The 14,935-nt window shown below is 57.0% G+C and overlaps 5 protein-coding genes across 5 annotated transcripts; 3 read left to right on the forward strand and 2 right to left on the reverse strand.

Moving 5' to 3' along the window:
- The first annotated feature begins 2,320 nt into the window (after nucleotides 1-2,320).
- Nucleotides 2,321-4,553, forward strand: B0I36DRAFT_331636 (uncharacterized protein). The gene has a single exon (XM_046155011.1). It carries the CDS (start codon nucleotides 2,333-2,335, stop codon nucleotides 4,301-4,303), a length of 1,971 nt encoding a protein of 656 aa, XP_046008113.1. The 5' UTR covers nucleotides 2,321-2,332; the 3' UTR covers nucleotides 4,304-4,553.
- Nucleotides 4,554-5,290: 737 nt separating this feature from the next.
- On the reverse strand, nucleotides 5,291-6,790 carry B0I36DRAFT_366502 (uncharacterized protein; the record flags this gene model as incomplete). The annotated part of the gene is made up of 1 exon (XM_046159309.1): nucleotides 5,291-6,790. One exon carries the CDS (start codon nucleotides 6,788-6,790, stop codon nucleotides 5,291-5,293), a length of 1,500 nt encoding a protein of 499 aa, XP_046008114.1.
- A 559-nt stretch (nucleotides 6,791-7,349) lies between these two features.
- B0I36DRAFT_387111 (uncharacterized protein) lies at nucleotides 7,350-8,246 on the forward strand (the record flags this gene model as incomplete). The annotated part of the gene is made up of 2 exons (XM_046161140.1): nucleotides 7,350-7,490; nucleotides 7,575-8,246. 2 exons carry the CDS (start codon nucleotides 7,350-7,352, stop codon nucleotides 8,244-8,246), a joined length of 813 nt encoding a protein of 270 aa, XP_046008115.1.
- Nucleotides 8,247-10,296: 2,050 nt separating this feature from the next.
- On the reverse strand, nucleotides 10,297-11,015 carry B0I36DRAFT_387113 (uncharacterized protein; the record flags this gene model as incomplete). Its single annotated transcript, XM_046161141.1, has 2 exons — nucleotides 10,738-11,015; nucleotides 10,297-10,676 (listed from the first exon to the last, which is right to left on the reverse strand). The coding sequence occupies exons 1-2, from the start codon at nucleotides 10,910-10,912 to the stop codon at nucleotides 10,297-10,299; spliced, it is 555 nt and encodes a 184-aa protein (XP_046008116.1). The 5' UTR covers nucleotides 10,913-11,015.
- A 1,827-nt stretch (nucleotides 11,016-12,842) lies between these two features.
- B0I36DRAFT_366506 (uncharacterized protein) lies at nucleotides 12,843-14,746 on the forward strand (the record flags this gene model as incomplete). Its single annotated transcript, XM_046159310.1, has 4 exons — nucleotides 12,843-12,950; nucleotides 13,133-13,594; nucleotides 13,683-14,346; nucleotides 14,400-14,746. The coding sequence occupies 4 exons, from the start codon at nucleotides 12,843-12,845 to the stop codon at nucleotides 14,744-14,746; spliced, it is 1,581 nt and encodes a 526-aa protein (XP_046008117.1).
- Nucleotides 14,747-14,935: the final 189 nt, after the last annotated feature.

Raw genomic sequence — 14,935 nt, forward strand, 5'->3', positions numbered from 1 at the left:
CTTTGATGAGAGATGAAAGAAGATGAACAGATGCCACTTACCAGTCATGCCTGACGGCGGCTCTGCTCTGTCACTTTGGTTGGTCAAGCGCAGCAGTATGGGCGACGCGAGGCCCTGCTGTCATCTGGTCTGCCACGCCAGGGACGCGTGGCGGCCCGTCCTGGTGATGGTGAGATGAGTAATGAGGGGAAGTCGTGTGGAAATTGATGGAGCGCTGGCAAGCCGGCAGAGCGGGATGATTTATGGTGATGGAGGTGAAGGGAGACTTCAAGGCCATGATGGACTGTCGGTGTGATGGAGAGTCGTCCTCAAGGTGGCGGAACATGAGTGTGAAGTGCGGGGTCACAGCAAAAGGGAGAGCCGCAACACAATGTGTGTGGGATGGTGAGGCGACGATTGCGGATGCAGACAACTGGACAGCAGCATGATGAAGTAGAGAGGAGGACCGAGATGATGGAGATTGGGGAGGAGAAGCGTTGATGATGAAGGAGGATGGTGTTGATGAAGTTAAAGGGGGACTGGTTTTTGGTTGAGGCTTGGGGAGGGAGGGGCAGGCGGTAGAGGCCGATGATGATGATGATGGAGGAAAGCAAAGAGGGGTAGGAAGTAGAAGGAGGGAAGGCCTTTATTTATGATGGCAGAGGCGGAGAGGAGGACACTGGGACAGAGGCCTGGCTCCCTCGAGGGCTAGACAATGCCCTGCTGCCACAGCGCCGTGCTGCCATGGACGACCCCAATGACAGCGCCACCAAATGGCCCAGCCTTCCCCTCACCGCGACTGAATCATTCGTCCGGCCATTCCCGTCGAGGCATCACGGGGAATGATTTGATGCAGGCAGCAGGGGGCTGACCAGCCGGTAAACAATGAGTCCCTGCTCGAGAGCATTGAGGACAAGGTGTCGCACGTGATACCGCGTGATGCCACAACGATGGACCACATGATGACGACCGGACGCCAGAGTAGACGATTGATCATGATTCACGGCTTCTAGGCACTTGATGCGTCTGCAAACTGGCTCACGAGGGCTTCTCTTCGTCTTGAAATGGCGAGATCTGCACAGGCAGCATCCCCCTCTGTGACGGCACAAGGGGCTTCTTTTGTGATCACGAGATTGTCCTACCTCGAAGAATCGCAGAAACGATTGTTCCGTGTGCGTTGAGCTCCAGTGGCGTCCTAGCTCAAGCTGTCTTTGTCCCGAAATGGGGTGTGATTGATGGCAACGAGTTTGCCAGGTGTCATGATTCCCCTCACTGGCCGCTAGCTAGCACTGTTCCAAGGCCATTGCAGAGGGACTGCTGCCCTAGCACTCAAGATGGCTTCAAAGAGACGCGTCTTTGTTCTTGCGGAGCCACGACCTTGACATGTGAAACACGGACAGACATCATGACCGAAGCGGTTTCCAGTGGAAGGCGACAGGGGCACCTGCGTACACGACAATCATGGGCTGGTCCTAGATGCCCTGCCTGCTCACGAAGCTTCATTTGCCCATGGGCATGGCCATTGGCCGGGATGGGTGTCGCGGTGTTGAGCAAGAAAACATCCTGCCCCGTTGAATGGTATGGTACAATACGGGGCAGCGGCATCCGGACAGACGTCCCCGGCCTGCGAGTGTCCACAATGGCAAAAGCCCACCCACTTACAGGCAGATGCGGCACGGCAGGAAACTAGGGCGAAACAAGCCGCTGATCACGTGCTGACAGCCCGCTGCTGGTCCACCAGGGAGGAGAGCGGTCCAATTGCAGAGCTTAGAGATGAGAGGAGGGTGCAGTCTGGCAGGGGGTTGCCCAGCCCGGGTGACTCAGCCATTCTGGACTCGATTGGCTCCGGATTATTATGCGAGAAGCTGACTTTTTGGCTCGACTTTGCCATATACACAGCAAAGCACGGGGATTCGACAGGCAGACTGCAAACAATGCAGGCTTGCCCTTTGTCGAGGACCACCTTGCCATCAAGCCTGCCCCCAGCAAACATCATGTCTCCGGTTGCGTGTGCCGACAAGGAGCAGACATGGACACCAGTTCCTTCACTCGAGGCCCAAGTCCTCCAGGCCTGGCAGACGACGGGGCCCCCAATGTGACGATGACGACGCAGGACACCAACACCACCAGCACCAAGCAGGAGAGCAGCAGCCGGCGGACGGCCCCTCGCCTGCCCCCGGCCGCCGTCCAGATCCTCGAGACGTGGCTGCTCGAGCACCGCGACACGCCCTACGTGTCTGCCCTCGAGCAGGACCTGCTCAAGGCCCGCACGGGACTGCGCCGCAGCCAGATCAAGACGTGGTTCGCCAACGCCCGCAAGCGGCGGCGCATCGAGAGCCTCGTGCGGCCGGGCATGGGCTCGGCGACGACCAGCGACCAGCAGCAGCAGCAGCAGCAGCCCCTGTTCCACCCGGGCGAGCAGCCCGGAGGCCGCCGCAGCCCCCGCGAGCCATCCCACTTCAACATGGCCGTGTTCCCCCAGCTCGCCGGCCTGGACCCCTTTGAGCGCTGGCTGCTGCTCGGGCCCGAGCACGAGGCGGCCACTGTGAAAGCGATCCACGAGGCCATCGAGGAGGACGAGAGGCAGCAACAGGCGGCATCGGCCTCTCTATCCCCAGGCGAACCACCACCAGCCAGGACTGGCCGCCGCACCGTGCCGGCCTACAAGGTCATCAAGCGCACCCGCAGCCAGCGCTCGTGGCCGTCGAGCCTCGAGATCCGCTCGTACGCGGCGAACAAGTACTCGGTCAAGTCGGACGACTGGAAGCCTAGCAACAAGGTCACCACCACCACCACGAGCGTCGTCGACGGCGGCGGCGCAAAGTCGGTCGACTACGTCGGCCCCTCGAAGCCGGCCAGGCGGCACAGGCGCTCAGAGCCGTCCCTCGGGGGCAGTTCTGTGCGCGGTCTCCAGCGCGCGGTCTCCCTCGGCGGCGACAGACTCCCTCCCAACTTCAGTCTCAGTCACAACAACACCAACACCAACAACAATAACAACAACAAGACCGTCGCCTCCCCAGGCCCCAAGCGCCGCTTCCAGTGCACCTTCTGCCCAGACGCCTTTGTCAAGCGGCACGACTGGCAGCGCCACGAAAAGTCGCAGCACCTGGCCCTCGAGTGGTGGACGTGCTGCCCGGACGACGGCCTCGCGGCGACACACATCGACCCGCTGACCGCCGTCGTGACGTGCGTCTTCTGCGGTATCCGGGACCCGGACCGGCAGCACCTCGACGGGCAGCACGGTCTCGCGGCCTGCGCGGCCCGCAGCGTGGCCGAGCGCACCTTCTACCGCAAGGACCACCTCCGGCAGCACCTCCGGCTCATGCACGCCGAGTGCCCCTTCACCCAGGCCATGGAGGCCTGGAAGACGGAGCTGGTCGAGGTCAAGTCGCGCTGCGGCTTCTGCGGGGCCGAGTTCGAGACCTGGCCCGCGAGGGTGAACCACCTGGCGGCGCACTTCCGCGCGGGCGCCACGATGGAACGCTGGCAGGGCGACTGGGGACTCGAGCCGGCGGTCGCCGAGAACCTCGAGAGGGCCACGCTCCCCGCGGACCGGGCGCCACTGGCCGCTGCTGCGGCTCCTGTCTCGATGCCCCAGTCTCCAGCTGCTCCTGCTCCTGGCAACAACATCACGTCGTGGCCTGGCATGGATGACAGCCCCATGCAGGAAATCGACGGCTTCCGCTTCGACTCGTCCTTGGCCGCCAACGTCCCGCTCGCCCCGCCGTCCATCATGAGTGACACCTCGGGCCTGCCGTGGGACCTGTCCCTCTTTGACCTCGACACGCTGCCGAGCATGTCCGTGCTGGACCCCTTTGACGAGTACTCGTTCTCGGCCGCCAGCGCGCTCGACTTTTTTGGGCACGACCACTACGGGAACCTTCAGCAGCAGCAGCAGCATCTTTTCAACGACATGATGCTCCCGCTCACCACGCCGCCGATACAGGAGGGCAATGAGACGCCCTTCCCACAACAAACACCACCACCACCACTCCCACTGCTACACCTCGGCGGCGGCGGCTACGACGGCCCGACCTCGGCGCTGCTCGGCTTCGCCGACATGCCGCAGCTCGGCGACCCGTTCGCCCAGCTGCAGCTGCAGCAGCAGCACCCGCACCAGAACCTGTTCAACACCGAGACCTTCCTGGGCGTTCCCCCGTACTACACGGAGGACGACTACTGTAGTGTAGACGGAACAACGGCGGCGGCGGCCGAGATGGCGGCGGGGGGCGGTGTCGGGGTTGATAATACGACTGTGGCGCCGGCGGCACTGCATGTGGACGATCAGGAGGAGAACAGCAGCTTTGGAAAGCTTGTTTTGTAACACCAGCAGCATGATTACCTTTCGAGGCTGCAGGGAAGGGGGGGGCACAGGCGCATGGTGCTTAGATGATGTGTTTGAGTGTAGCGGGGCTTTGGAAAATCATGTTCAACAATGAGAAACTCGGGAGTAGGCGTTTATTTTTTTTTTCTTTGGACAGACACATAGAGTGGTGTTTTTCGAGGGGAAGAAATGTTTATTTGTCAGAAAGTCACATCGTACAAGACGGTTTCATATTGGCGCCTGAGTGCTCGTGCGTCCATTGTGTGTGCTCGCGATTCGAGAGGTTTCTGACCCCGGGAAAAGAGTGCCCCCTCGCCGCCCCTGGCCGTTCATTATTCTTCATTGATCCGATCCTCCTGAAGAAGGCATCTCATGGCGTTTAGCAAGCATCTTTCATCCCTGTTTACTCTGATGCTCAATTGTGCCGTCGAGCTAAGGCCCCAATGCTGACGCGTCGTATTTTTTTCGTGATGATTGAAAATGGCGTGCCTCAAGCTGCTCGCAGGTTTTGGTTCCTAATGCTTTGTTGTTCTAGCGCAAAACACTATGCCGCAGAGTCGCAAAGGGCAGCCGTAACACTGACTGCCTGACTGTTAATGCGCTGACCGAGTCTCGCCTGCACCGCCTGCCAGAGTGGTCTCCTTTTCGCGCACCATCTTCGACATGGACTCGGCGTTCCAGCAGCACGCGCCCCGACGGTCCTTGCCATGGTGGTGTCCGTAGTCGCGGCAGAATGCCAAAATTCTGACGCGGTAGGATATCAGCTGGCGTATTGTCATCGCCATAGTTGGTGTCATATGTTATAATGTACGTCCTGCAGGAGCTCGATAGTGTACCATATCGGTAGGTGTACCTGCGACCCGTCCGTCTCAGGCTGCCTTGTATGTACTTGCATGAGTACATCTCCTTCCCAGAGAAGACAGATGGGTTTGTGATGACCTAGAAGCGCCGACAGAAGAGCTACCGCGGTTTAAGAGCATGCAGCGATCATGGCCAATTCAGCCACGGCATGTCGACTTCACTGCTCGTGGTCGTGTTGCGATCACAGTGCGTGACGGTCAACGAGATGCCCGTGCTTGCGAATGCGCCTTGAACCATTCTGGACGCCCTCGTGTACTCTTCGAGGAAGTCTTCCGGACTTGGGGGGTTATGACCGTCTTCCATGTCCATGGCCGACGCGAGCACCCTGATATCCTCAAGATTGGGGAACTCGCCCATCGCCGCATGTCGGGCTAGTTCCCGCAGGTCGCCCCATACATGGGAGCCGTCCCACAGGCGGATCACCAGCCGCTGGATTGAGGCCGGCAGCATGGTGATCAGGCAGGTGTGCGCTGGTAGGCCCGCCGCATCGGGCTGCTGGCGCCTGCGCTGACAGAACGAAGTCTCCTCGAGTGCTAGCTCCCGGAGCTGGGAGAAGCCGGCCAGTGTGCCTGCAGGCAGACAAGGCTCGAACTGTAGCTGCGACGAGTAGCTGCAGAGATCAAGAGTCAGGGCCCTCAGCGTCTCGCGGCAGGGTTGCAGGCAGTCGACGAAGTCGCTCGCCGTGGCATGTGCGTCAATCATCTCCCCGAGAAAGACCGCCATGGCGCTGAAATGAAATTCCTCGAGGTTGTGTGCGCTCTCGCATATCTGCAGCAGGAATGCCAGCGACGATTGAGAGCTGCGGTCGAAGGCGGACTCGGACAAGACCAGTCTGCGGAGGCCGGGAAGTCGCACGTCGCGCATGCAGTCTCCCACTGTATCATATTCAGCTATAATGTTGTGTAGGACCAGCTGCTCGATTGTCGCTCCGGTGGCTCGCAAGAGCACTTGGATGGCACGACAAAGGAATGGCATCCCATAGTCCCATTGAGTGGTGAGATGAATCGTCCTGACACGGGAGAGCGGTAATACCTCGGCTGCGCCACTTGCGTGCTTCAGCACATCTAGTTTTGCCGACAGGAGGTCGAGATCGAAGCCTGACCAAGCATCACCATTGATGTCCAACCTCAGTCTTTCGAGTTGAGTTGCGTAGATCATGACAAGCTGGATAAAGATGTACTTGATTCGTTCGCTACCGATAATCCCACTAGCAGGGAATGGGTCTCTGTCGTCGCATATGTCGAGCTGGGTCAAGAGTCCGATAAGGGGGCTGGGTTTCGTCTCCATTTCCCGGAAGTAGACGTATCTGCTCTGTTCGAAGACGCGGATCAGCCCCGCGAGCCGGGCATCTTCAGACAGCGTGCGAGTTAGTTCTTCCACCTTGGTGATGTGGCGCACAACGTGAAAGAGGTGTGGTTGCGCGACCCGCGCGACGGTCCTGGAGGTTCGACAGAGCGACGCAAGGGCTCTCCTGTCTGCCGATTCGTGGCAGTTCGAAAGCTCACAGAGGCCATCTGCGACGTGGTCGCATTTCTCGCACAGACGTCGACAAATGTTCTCAATAATTTCTTGAGGTAGATTCGACAGTGTCTGAAGTCTAGGGCTTGTTTGTAAGTCTGTCGCCATTGCGTTGACAGGTCGGTGGTGGATGAAGGAGGGCAAGCCATTTTCTGGGAATGACTCGTGCGCTCATATGTTAGTAGGCCATGATTCGACCCACACGCGCTTGGACAGTAGTCCTGAGGCGCCCTAGATCCTTCGCCAAGTCCCCGGGACCCGAAGTGGCTCTCTTGCATGCCCGACGGTCCTGCTAGCAGTCGGCATTGCCAAGACAAGGTGGACCGTGCGCAGAGAGAGTTGTGTCCAGCGAAAGGAGACACCGATTTCGGATTCGGCTGTAGCGAAGCACCTCCGCCCATAATACTAAGTGGGCCTGGCACATGGCTCTGTTTGAAGCTCTGGGCCAAGCAGCCACTAACCATCTCGTGCGTCAATTGCCACGTTGATCTACTTGGGTTGAGGGCGACTATGTTGCCCGATTTGACTACCGGCCCGAAGCTGAGGTGAATGCCAGGATGCGACTGCCGTCGCCGACGAAATCGCGAGGCACGATCGGGGCATCACAAGTCGCATCGAATATCTCAGCAACCTTGACAACTTAGCCGCACTGCACCGCAAAGAGATCATGCGGCGCGGCGGCTCGGGGAGTAAGACGAACGCGTCGAGATCGCTCCAGCTCACTGTCAACAAGGACGTCGCACCCATCTCCGAGGCTAATCTTCTGAAAATCATCCACCACGCAAACAAAAAGTATCGCGTGGAAGAGGTCGAGGACATATCAGAGGAAGAGAGGCAAGCTTTCGATCGTCGTGTACCCGTCAAGTAGCAGGATAGCTTCATCTCTCTACAGAGCGACACTGCGGAGCGGATCGCCGATGAGCTTGCAATCACCAGCCACCAGACAGCAGCCGAGGCACTGGACACTGTAGACGTCGTAATTCGGCACAACTTCCGCACATCGAGATTAATGAACGGCCTGCCCTCTGTGGATGTCAAATACGAAGATTGCGTCAGTAACCTTGGCATTGCCAGCGAGGTCGAGGACGAGGGAAAGCCGCGCTGGGACAACCTCCAGTTCAACAAGCGAGGCAAACTGAGAGTCCGCGCCCATCAGATACGCGACGCGACAAAAATCATGAAGATGCTGTTATCGGCATTGCGATCGTGCTTGCTGGCCAACGATGTTGGCAGCGGCAAAACCATTACATCTGGTCTAGCTATTTGGGCGCATTGGCGCCACCAACACAGTTTGTGGGAGGCAGCCAAGGACCCAGCTGCCGGAATACCTCGCGTCGAATTCCAGCCGTCGCTCTACTTCGTCCCAGCCAATCTGCTAACGCAGACATACGAGGAGCTTCGTGACAAATTTGCGGGCCTCTTTGATGGTCGGCTACTATATGGCTCTCTCAGCACTTCCATGGAAGATCAGGTGCGGAAGGAAGCGACCTTTTCTAGCGACGCCTGGAATAAATTCACACTCGAGGTGGTCAACAAGAAGGACGACCCGACATTAGGCAGGTGACATCTCGTTGACCCTTTGGCGTGAACGCAAGGCTCGAGCCACCAGGTTCCACTTCTTTGACCCCACTCTGGCTTTTCTTCCTGAGTGGGCCACGGCACAACTGTCAACATTCACAACCAACACAGGCTCCTTCATGCGCATCTTTTCTCTCGCACCTTCACCCCATTGCCAACCCTCTCTGCTCACTCTCTGCCGACAGCAACGATCTCTGCACGAGATCTTGAGCACCCACATCCTCGCGCTGGCAACTAGAACACCACATATCACGAGCAGCTCGTCCGTGACAGTCAACGCGCGCACCTCGACAGATTGACAATGGCGTCCTCCGAGACTGGCTTGAACGGAAGGTGAAAACTTCATCGAAATTGCTCTTGGGGAAAACGACGCTCACATGTTCACAGCATGGCCCATCATACTACTGTCCTGTACACTCCTGGAGGATCTCCTAAGCGCCACAGCGACTTCATCGGCTCTCTCTTTCTCACGGCAGACTGCAACTCATGGCCGCAGCGGCCACTTGTCCCGGACTTCCAGATATGTGCAAAGCCATCACAAGAGAACGGCTACTTGACCATGGACTACGACGAATGCAGAATCGTCGACCCAGAGTTCCCCGGATTGGTCTGGCACTCGCTGCGGGCATATTACGAGTGGCACCGGGCCCAGTTCCACTGCGCGCAGCCAGTCGCCCTGGCCATGGAGGAAGAACACGACATCTCAATGATCAAGGAGCTGGCAGAATCGTACAAGGAGTCACCCAAGATGGTCCCTCGCTGGCAGAAAGTCTGCGAGTCGGTAATGATGCGCGGCGTCATGCTCAAGTTTGGCTCGGCCAATGCCGTGGCCGAGGAGCTCCGCTGTCTCCTGCTTGAGAGCGGCAACAACTCACTCTTCGTCGCTGATGAGAGTGATCGGTTCTAGGGGACCGGCCTCGACAGGCGGGAATCAGACAGCGTCATCATGGGAATGCTCCGCAACCGTAGACTGGATCCAAGGATGGGCGACAACAGGCTGGGCTTCCAGCTCATGCAGGCCCGCGTGCGCTTCCGCGGGCTGCAACTAGATGGTATTGGATGGCTCGAGAAGGAAAATCAGCGCATCCAAGAGTGGTGGCTGGAAGAAAAGACTGAGATGAGCGAAGAGGCCCGGAATGCCCGGAACCCCTACTGGATGAAGGGGGGCGGCCGACTACCCAGAGTCAGGTACCTGAACGGCTTCTAATCGGCAGACACAAACCCCTGCGGCCCCCAGCCATAGAGCAAGGCGCGATGACACAACATAGGAGGCGCATGATGTCTTCATCGTCGATCGTCTCGATTACAATTGTTTGGCTCGGATTAGGCTTTTTGTCGCACGATCTGCTCCGCCAACCCCCGCTCTGGCTTTGATGCCTTTATGGATCGGGATCCCGGATGCTGGTCGCCCAGCCGCTCCCGGTAGAGAGCAACAGTAGCCCCTGTACAGGCACAATGATTCGATTGTGTCAGGGTAGTCTGGATAGGCCTGATCATAGTGCCAATTAGTACAAGGGGTACTCCATAAATTGATTCCATCGCGATGTTTTTCCATAGATGCTAGAGACACACACAGCACTAATCCAAGCAGTTTTCGACACATCTTCAGTTTTGCATTTCCATGTCCAGAACAGTAAGGCATTTAATCAACAATACCCTGATCAGATAATCCCTCACGATTGCGGCTACACTAATTTGCGCTATCGTTACTGGCTTCCCCGTCAAACCCATCGCCATCCCCAAAAATAGTGAGCCTCGCTAGCAATACCACAGAGTCTGGTAGGCGGTGGGCTGCCTTTGGTCGTTGGGTGCTTGTTCTTCCCATGATCAGAGAGAATCCCGCGTTGCTCCAGCACACGATGTAGGGCAGATGCAAGTCAGTTGATGCACATTGCCCAGGCAGACCGGACCATATCCTTGTTAAGAGTAAATCGAGTCAATTGAGCTATGATACATGCCCCTGAAACCCTCCTCCATCAGCAAACTTCCACGCCTATGATACAACTATGTTTATACACTCATCATCCAGCCGCCTCTTAGCAGGCGGCAATAGTGACGGCTCCAAAGAGCGAGCCGCCAGGGACCAGGCCGATCGCGGCCTCGAGGGCCTTGAAGACGTCGTCGCAGGTGCCGCTGTGGTCGTTGGCAGACCAGGTAACCTTGTACAGGGCGTTGGCGCTGCCGTCGTCGCCCGTGCGCTGCAGAGACGTGTACTCGGGCACGCGGTAGTAGTGCGCGGGCGCGAAGGCGCAGCCCGAGGACGTACAGCCCGAGTCGGTCGTCTCCTCGGTCTGGATCGACTTCTTGATGAAATCGCGCACGGTGTCTTGGATGCCGTCCGTGTCGCTGCCAGAGTTGTCGCCGTCGATCTTGATGCAGAACGCGTTATCACATGACTCCCGGTTCACGTCACAGCCTTTTTCCGAGCGTTAGTGCATTGCTACGATGTCAGAATAGCGGTGGGGGTGGTGGCATACCGTTGGAATCGCACTGGTCGACGATGTTGTCAACGAGACCTTCCAGGTCTTCCAGGGAGTACCCGGAATCGCGCATAAGCTCCTCGGCAAAGGCCTCGCTGTGCTCAATCTGGGTCTTCCAGGCAGAAACGCCGGTCAGGGCAAGGAGGCCGATGGTGGTGATGGAGGCGCGCATTTTGTTGGTGCTGAGGTTGGGTGTTGTTAATTTTCAGAAGCCTTGGGCTGGGGCGTGTGCTGTGAGGGAAGATGTGAAAGATACGATGAATGGAAGTTGCAATGTTTGTGTTGTGATGCTGTTCAAAAAGTTGTTAGGAGCTGAGGAGCGATTGATCTTTTTATACTCCGCGGTCCAACTGTGGACGAGCTTGCAAAGTCTTTGCGCACAACACAATGCTCCGCAGGCACTTAGACAGGAATCGCAAGATCAGCAACTACTTTCACAAGGAATAGTACGATCAGCACAGAGTCTTCACTTTGGGAGTAACGGTTGTGAGCCTGCGTCACGGCTTGGCTCAGCCGCGAGTGTTACCAGGGGGCAAGGCTGACGATCAGCACGCAGCTGCCAGGGGTCCAGCCTTGGATTGACGTCACCCCGTGCGATTTCTCCAGAGCCCCCGGAGTGGCTGTGGGGGGCGGCAATTCTATTTTAATCGCATGTCAGATACCCGGGCGTCACGCTGGCCTGGAAGATCTTGCCTTCTTTCCTGAGACCAGCAGGCCAAGCTCCACTGTCAATTTGGATCAAGCATGTGGAGGATCAGCCTTGTCTCCTTCGACCAGCGTCTTGGCTGATATAGTATGCCATTAATATCATCAGCGGGGACTTTGCGTCCTAGTGGCGATGGATCCTGAAGCGTCTAAGATTGTGCAGGAGTGAGCGCTGCCTTCATACTTGTTCTTGTCGAGGTTTCTACGCATGTCTAGGCCTGTCGACGTGCGGGGGATCGACAGCACGCACGTGTGTCCGTACATAGGTAGGTACGCAGGTCTTTGAGACTTGAGCTCAAGGAGGCACAGATGCTCGAGCCTTTCCACCTGCAGAAGAAAGCGAGGTCTTCGGCGTTCTGCCGTGTTCAGGGCCGTCCTTTCACAGCTGCTTCGCTACGTGCGGTTATCCCCAGATGCTGACGTTGTCCCGCGCGGACCAACCACCCCCTGCTACCTACCCGCCTCCGCCTCCGCGCTTGACGCATGCCAAGACAAGTGCATAAGCAAAACGATCTACATGAGGTCTCACCCACACACGCCTTTTACAGCATCTATGCCCGATTCGGAAGAAACGCGCTGGATTAAGATCACCAGCGTGCGCATCTTTTCCGGCTTCGTCACGATCGGATGTTGTGAAGGAGAAGCAAATCTGACTGAGTGCGTCACACAAGGCTAATGTTAGCAGCATGAGCTGACCTCAGGGGATGTCTCATACAGCAATATGCCTCAACGTCACGATGTTGTGCGCTTTGCCAATCTCGATCAGCACTACGCTTGTGGTCATTTTTGGGTCGATTCGTCCTGGTCTCAGAACCTTTGTAGCTCATGGGAGAGTCTGCTCTTTCGGGTCGCGCAAATCCTTCATGGAATACGCTTGAATTGTCCTTGTGATAGCCTATCCATCAAGCCTACTTAAACCCCTAAACCATGAGTCCACTCATAAATGCTTAAAATCCTCAGCACGACAGAGAGGAAAGGCGGCCCACACAGAGATCAGCGTGTTATATATCCGCGGATTAGTGAGGAAAGGGAGGGATGTCTTCATTTTGTTTATTTCTACTTACAGACGTACAAGAACCCTCATATGATGTCATTCATGGTTCATGAGACTTTGTATATGGCTAACGTTTGGCGCATCGGCGTTCAATCTTTTGACTTGAGCTTTCTCCTTATCTGGTAGTCGGAAATGTACGGCATTGTACTGAATTATGGCTCGACCGACACAAATGTGGGTGATCTTGGCCGGCTATTCTTTGAAAGCGCCCCGAAGCCCCTAATGTGTGATTCAATTAGAGAAAATGTGAGAAAGAAATCTGAACGCCGTGTCCATTTCTACGAAGAAGACCAGTCTGAGTGTCAAGACGACTCGTCTGATAGCAAGGACGACGACGCCAAGAATGACGAAGACGAAGACGATCTGGACAGCGATAGCCACGACCTCGGAGATCAGGATCTCCGGCGACAAGAATGACCACGACAGTGAAGAGCACCGGGGAACTGGCGATGTCAGCCATCGTGACCGCGAAAGTCATAAAAGATGAGGGATTTGACAGGCTCGAAGAAGGCTTGAACCGAGAACTTGAAGAACTGAGTCGCGCCCCGCTTCAAGTGACGCCGGCGAACAAGAGGCTCTCGAAGGAGGGATTGTTAGTGAGAGGGGCGGATTACCCGGCTCACCAGGAACCAGTATGTCCAATTCAGAGCCAGCGTCCTAGAAGTATATCCGGACGTGGATCACTTGGCCGCGAAGCCAGAAGGCCCGTCGGAGAACCAGGCTCGCGGTGCCGCGTTGATGCGTCGGCTCATTTGTGTCACTCATCGTCGCGTCTGTCGGATTCCATGGCACAAGCGCGAAGACGAGAATACTGCGCCGGCGACATACTGCTTCTTCCTTGCGATGCGTCGACCTAACCCACACGTCGTTAGCGACGAGATCGTGGCTGCAACTCCCGCAGAGATCTTGGAGCTCGCAGGACAGCCAGATGTCGCTATGGAGGATCTCCTCAACTGCGAATGCAAGCTCGACCTGAACGAGTTGAGTTTCGGCATCTACCTCGACCTGCTGAGGAAATGCCATGCCCAACTACTGCAAGACTCGGCGAACCACGTCGCTGAGCCGTACACTGGGAGAGGGTTCAGGGAGAATGGGGTATTGGTGTCCGCTGGTTGAATATCACCGATCGTACTTCAACCGGTCTTGCTTAAAGGACCTGAAGCCACATTCGCATCACGCACAGGTCACTTCCGGCCGGAGGCCGCATATACTCGCACCGAGTCTTCTTGAACGCGCCAGCCCTACCGTCAAACCGCTGTCGCCTCTTGCCGAGATTTTCTGGTGCATATTTTGGGGCACAATGGCCAGAGAACCCAGCCGAGACCAGTTTGACAACGCAGAAAGCCGCCAGCTCTGGGATCCTTGCCGCTCGGAGACGTCAGACAGTCTTCCAAGCATGCCACGTCTCAACTTTGCCAACCCACTCAAGCAGTTATTCTCCATCGGAGATCTAGACCCCACTGCCTGTGAGCGGTGTGGCTCCGATCTTGGCGGTGAAGGTGCTTCCACGTATCTGTGCACAGAGTGCACGACCAAAGCGCTCGAGAGCTGCACTGATGTCGATGAAGAGCAGTGCGAGGCTGACGGATGTGCTGAGCGCCAGGCGCGTCGTGGTCTGCCTCCACAGTATGGACTGCGACAGAAGGCAACTCTGAGTGTCAAGTATAACCGGCTCTGCAAACCATGTCAACGACGGCTGCTGAACGACCTTGACGACGAGACCAGGGCTGCATGGTCGAAACAAGTCGAGGACGCGCGATGCACAACTGACTCCAAGCTGCAGTGCATCGGAGAGCTTTGCGCCCAGCGCAAGATCCAAGGCTTGTTGCCCTTCAAGAAGGCTCTGGGTCACAGGAGATGCAGTCGCTGTCTCAATGATCGCTTTCGAAGAACAAGGCAGATCCCGGCTGGAACGTTGAGAAGAAGCGACTTGAAGACGCCAAGACTACCAGCGACCCAGCGTGGCAGTGCCTGGGAGAACCTTGCCAGGCAAGGAAGAAGCGTGGCAAGCTTCCATTCCGTCGCAAGAGCAAGGGTACCAAGCTCTGCAGTAGCTGCTCAAATCGCCTGCACAAATATCGCAAGAAGCATCCCGAGCAGTGGAAACTCGGGAAGGAAAGGAGAGAGCTGGCAAAGCACACCAAGGACCCCAAGAAGCAGTGCAGCAATGAGGGCTGCACAATTCGACGACGAACGGGCGGTCTAGTCTGCAATCCTTGCTATCACAAAGAGTACTGGGTCGAATAGGCGCTCGGGAGGGCGCAGGGCGAAAATTGAGAGTCGAGGAGGCGTTGCCGTGTGCAGAAACGCTGTCGGAGGACAAGAATGCGGAACTCAGCCAATATGAGGGCGAGTGTCCGTCGCTGGTTACTTTCCAAAAAAAACGCCCAAACCACGAATACTAAGCATTCGTCTGATGATTGTGAACCAGAAAGT

Source organism: Microdochium trichocladiopsis (genome assembly GCF_020744255.1).
Source record: "Microdochium trichocladiopsis strain MPI-CAGE-CH-0230 chromosome Unknown B0I36scaffold_9, whole genome shotgun sequence".
NCBI classification, from domain to species: domain Eukaryota; kingdom Fungi; phylum Ascomycota; class Sordariomycetes; order Xylariales; family Microdochiaceae; genus Microdochium; species Microdochium trichocladiopsis.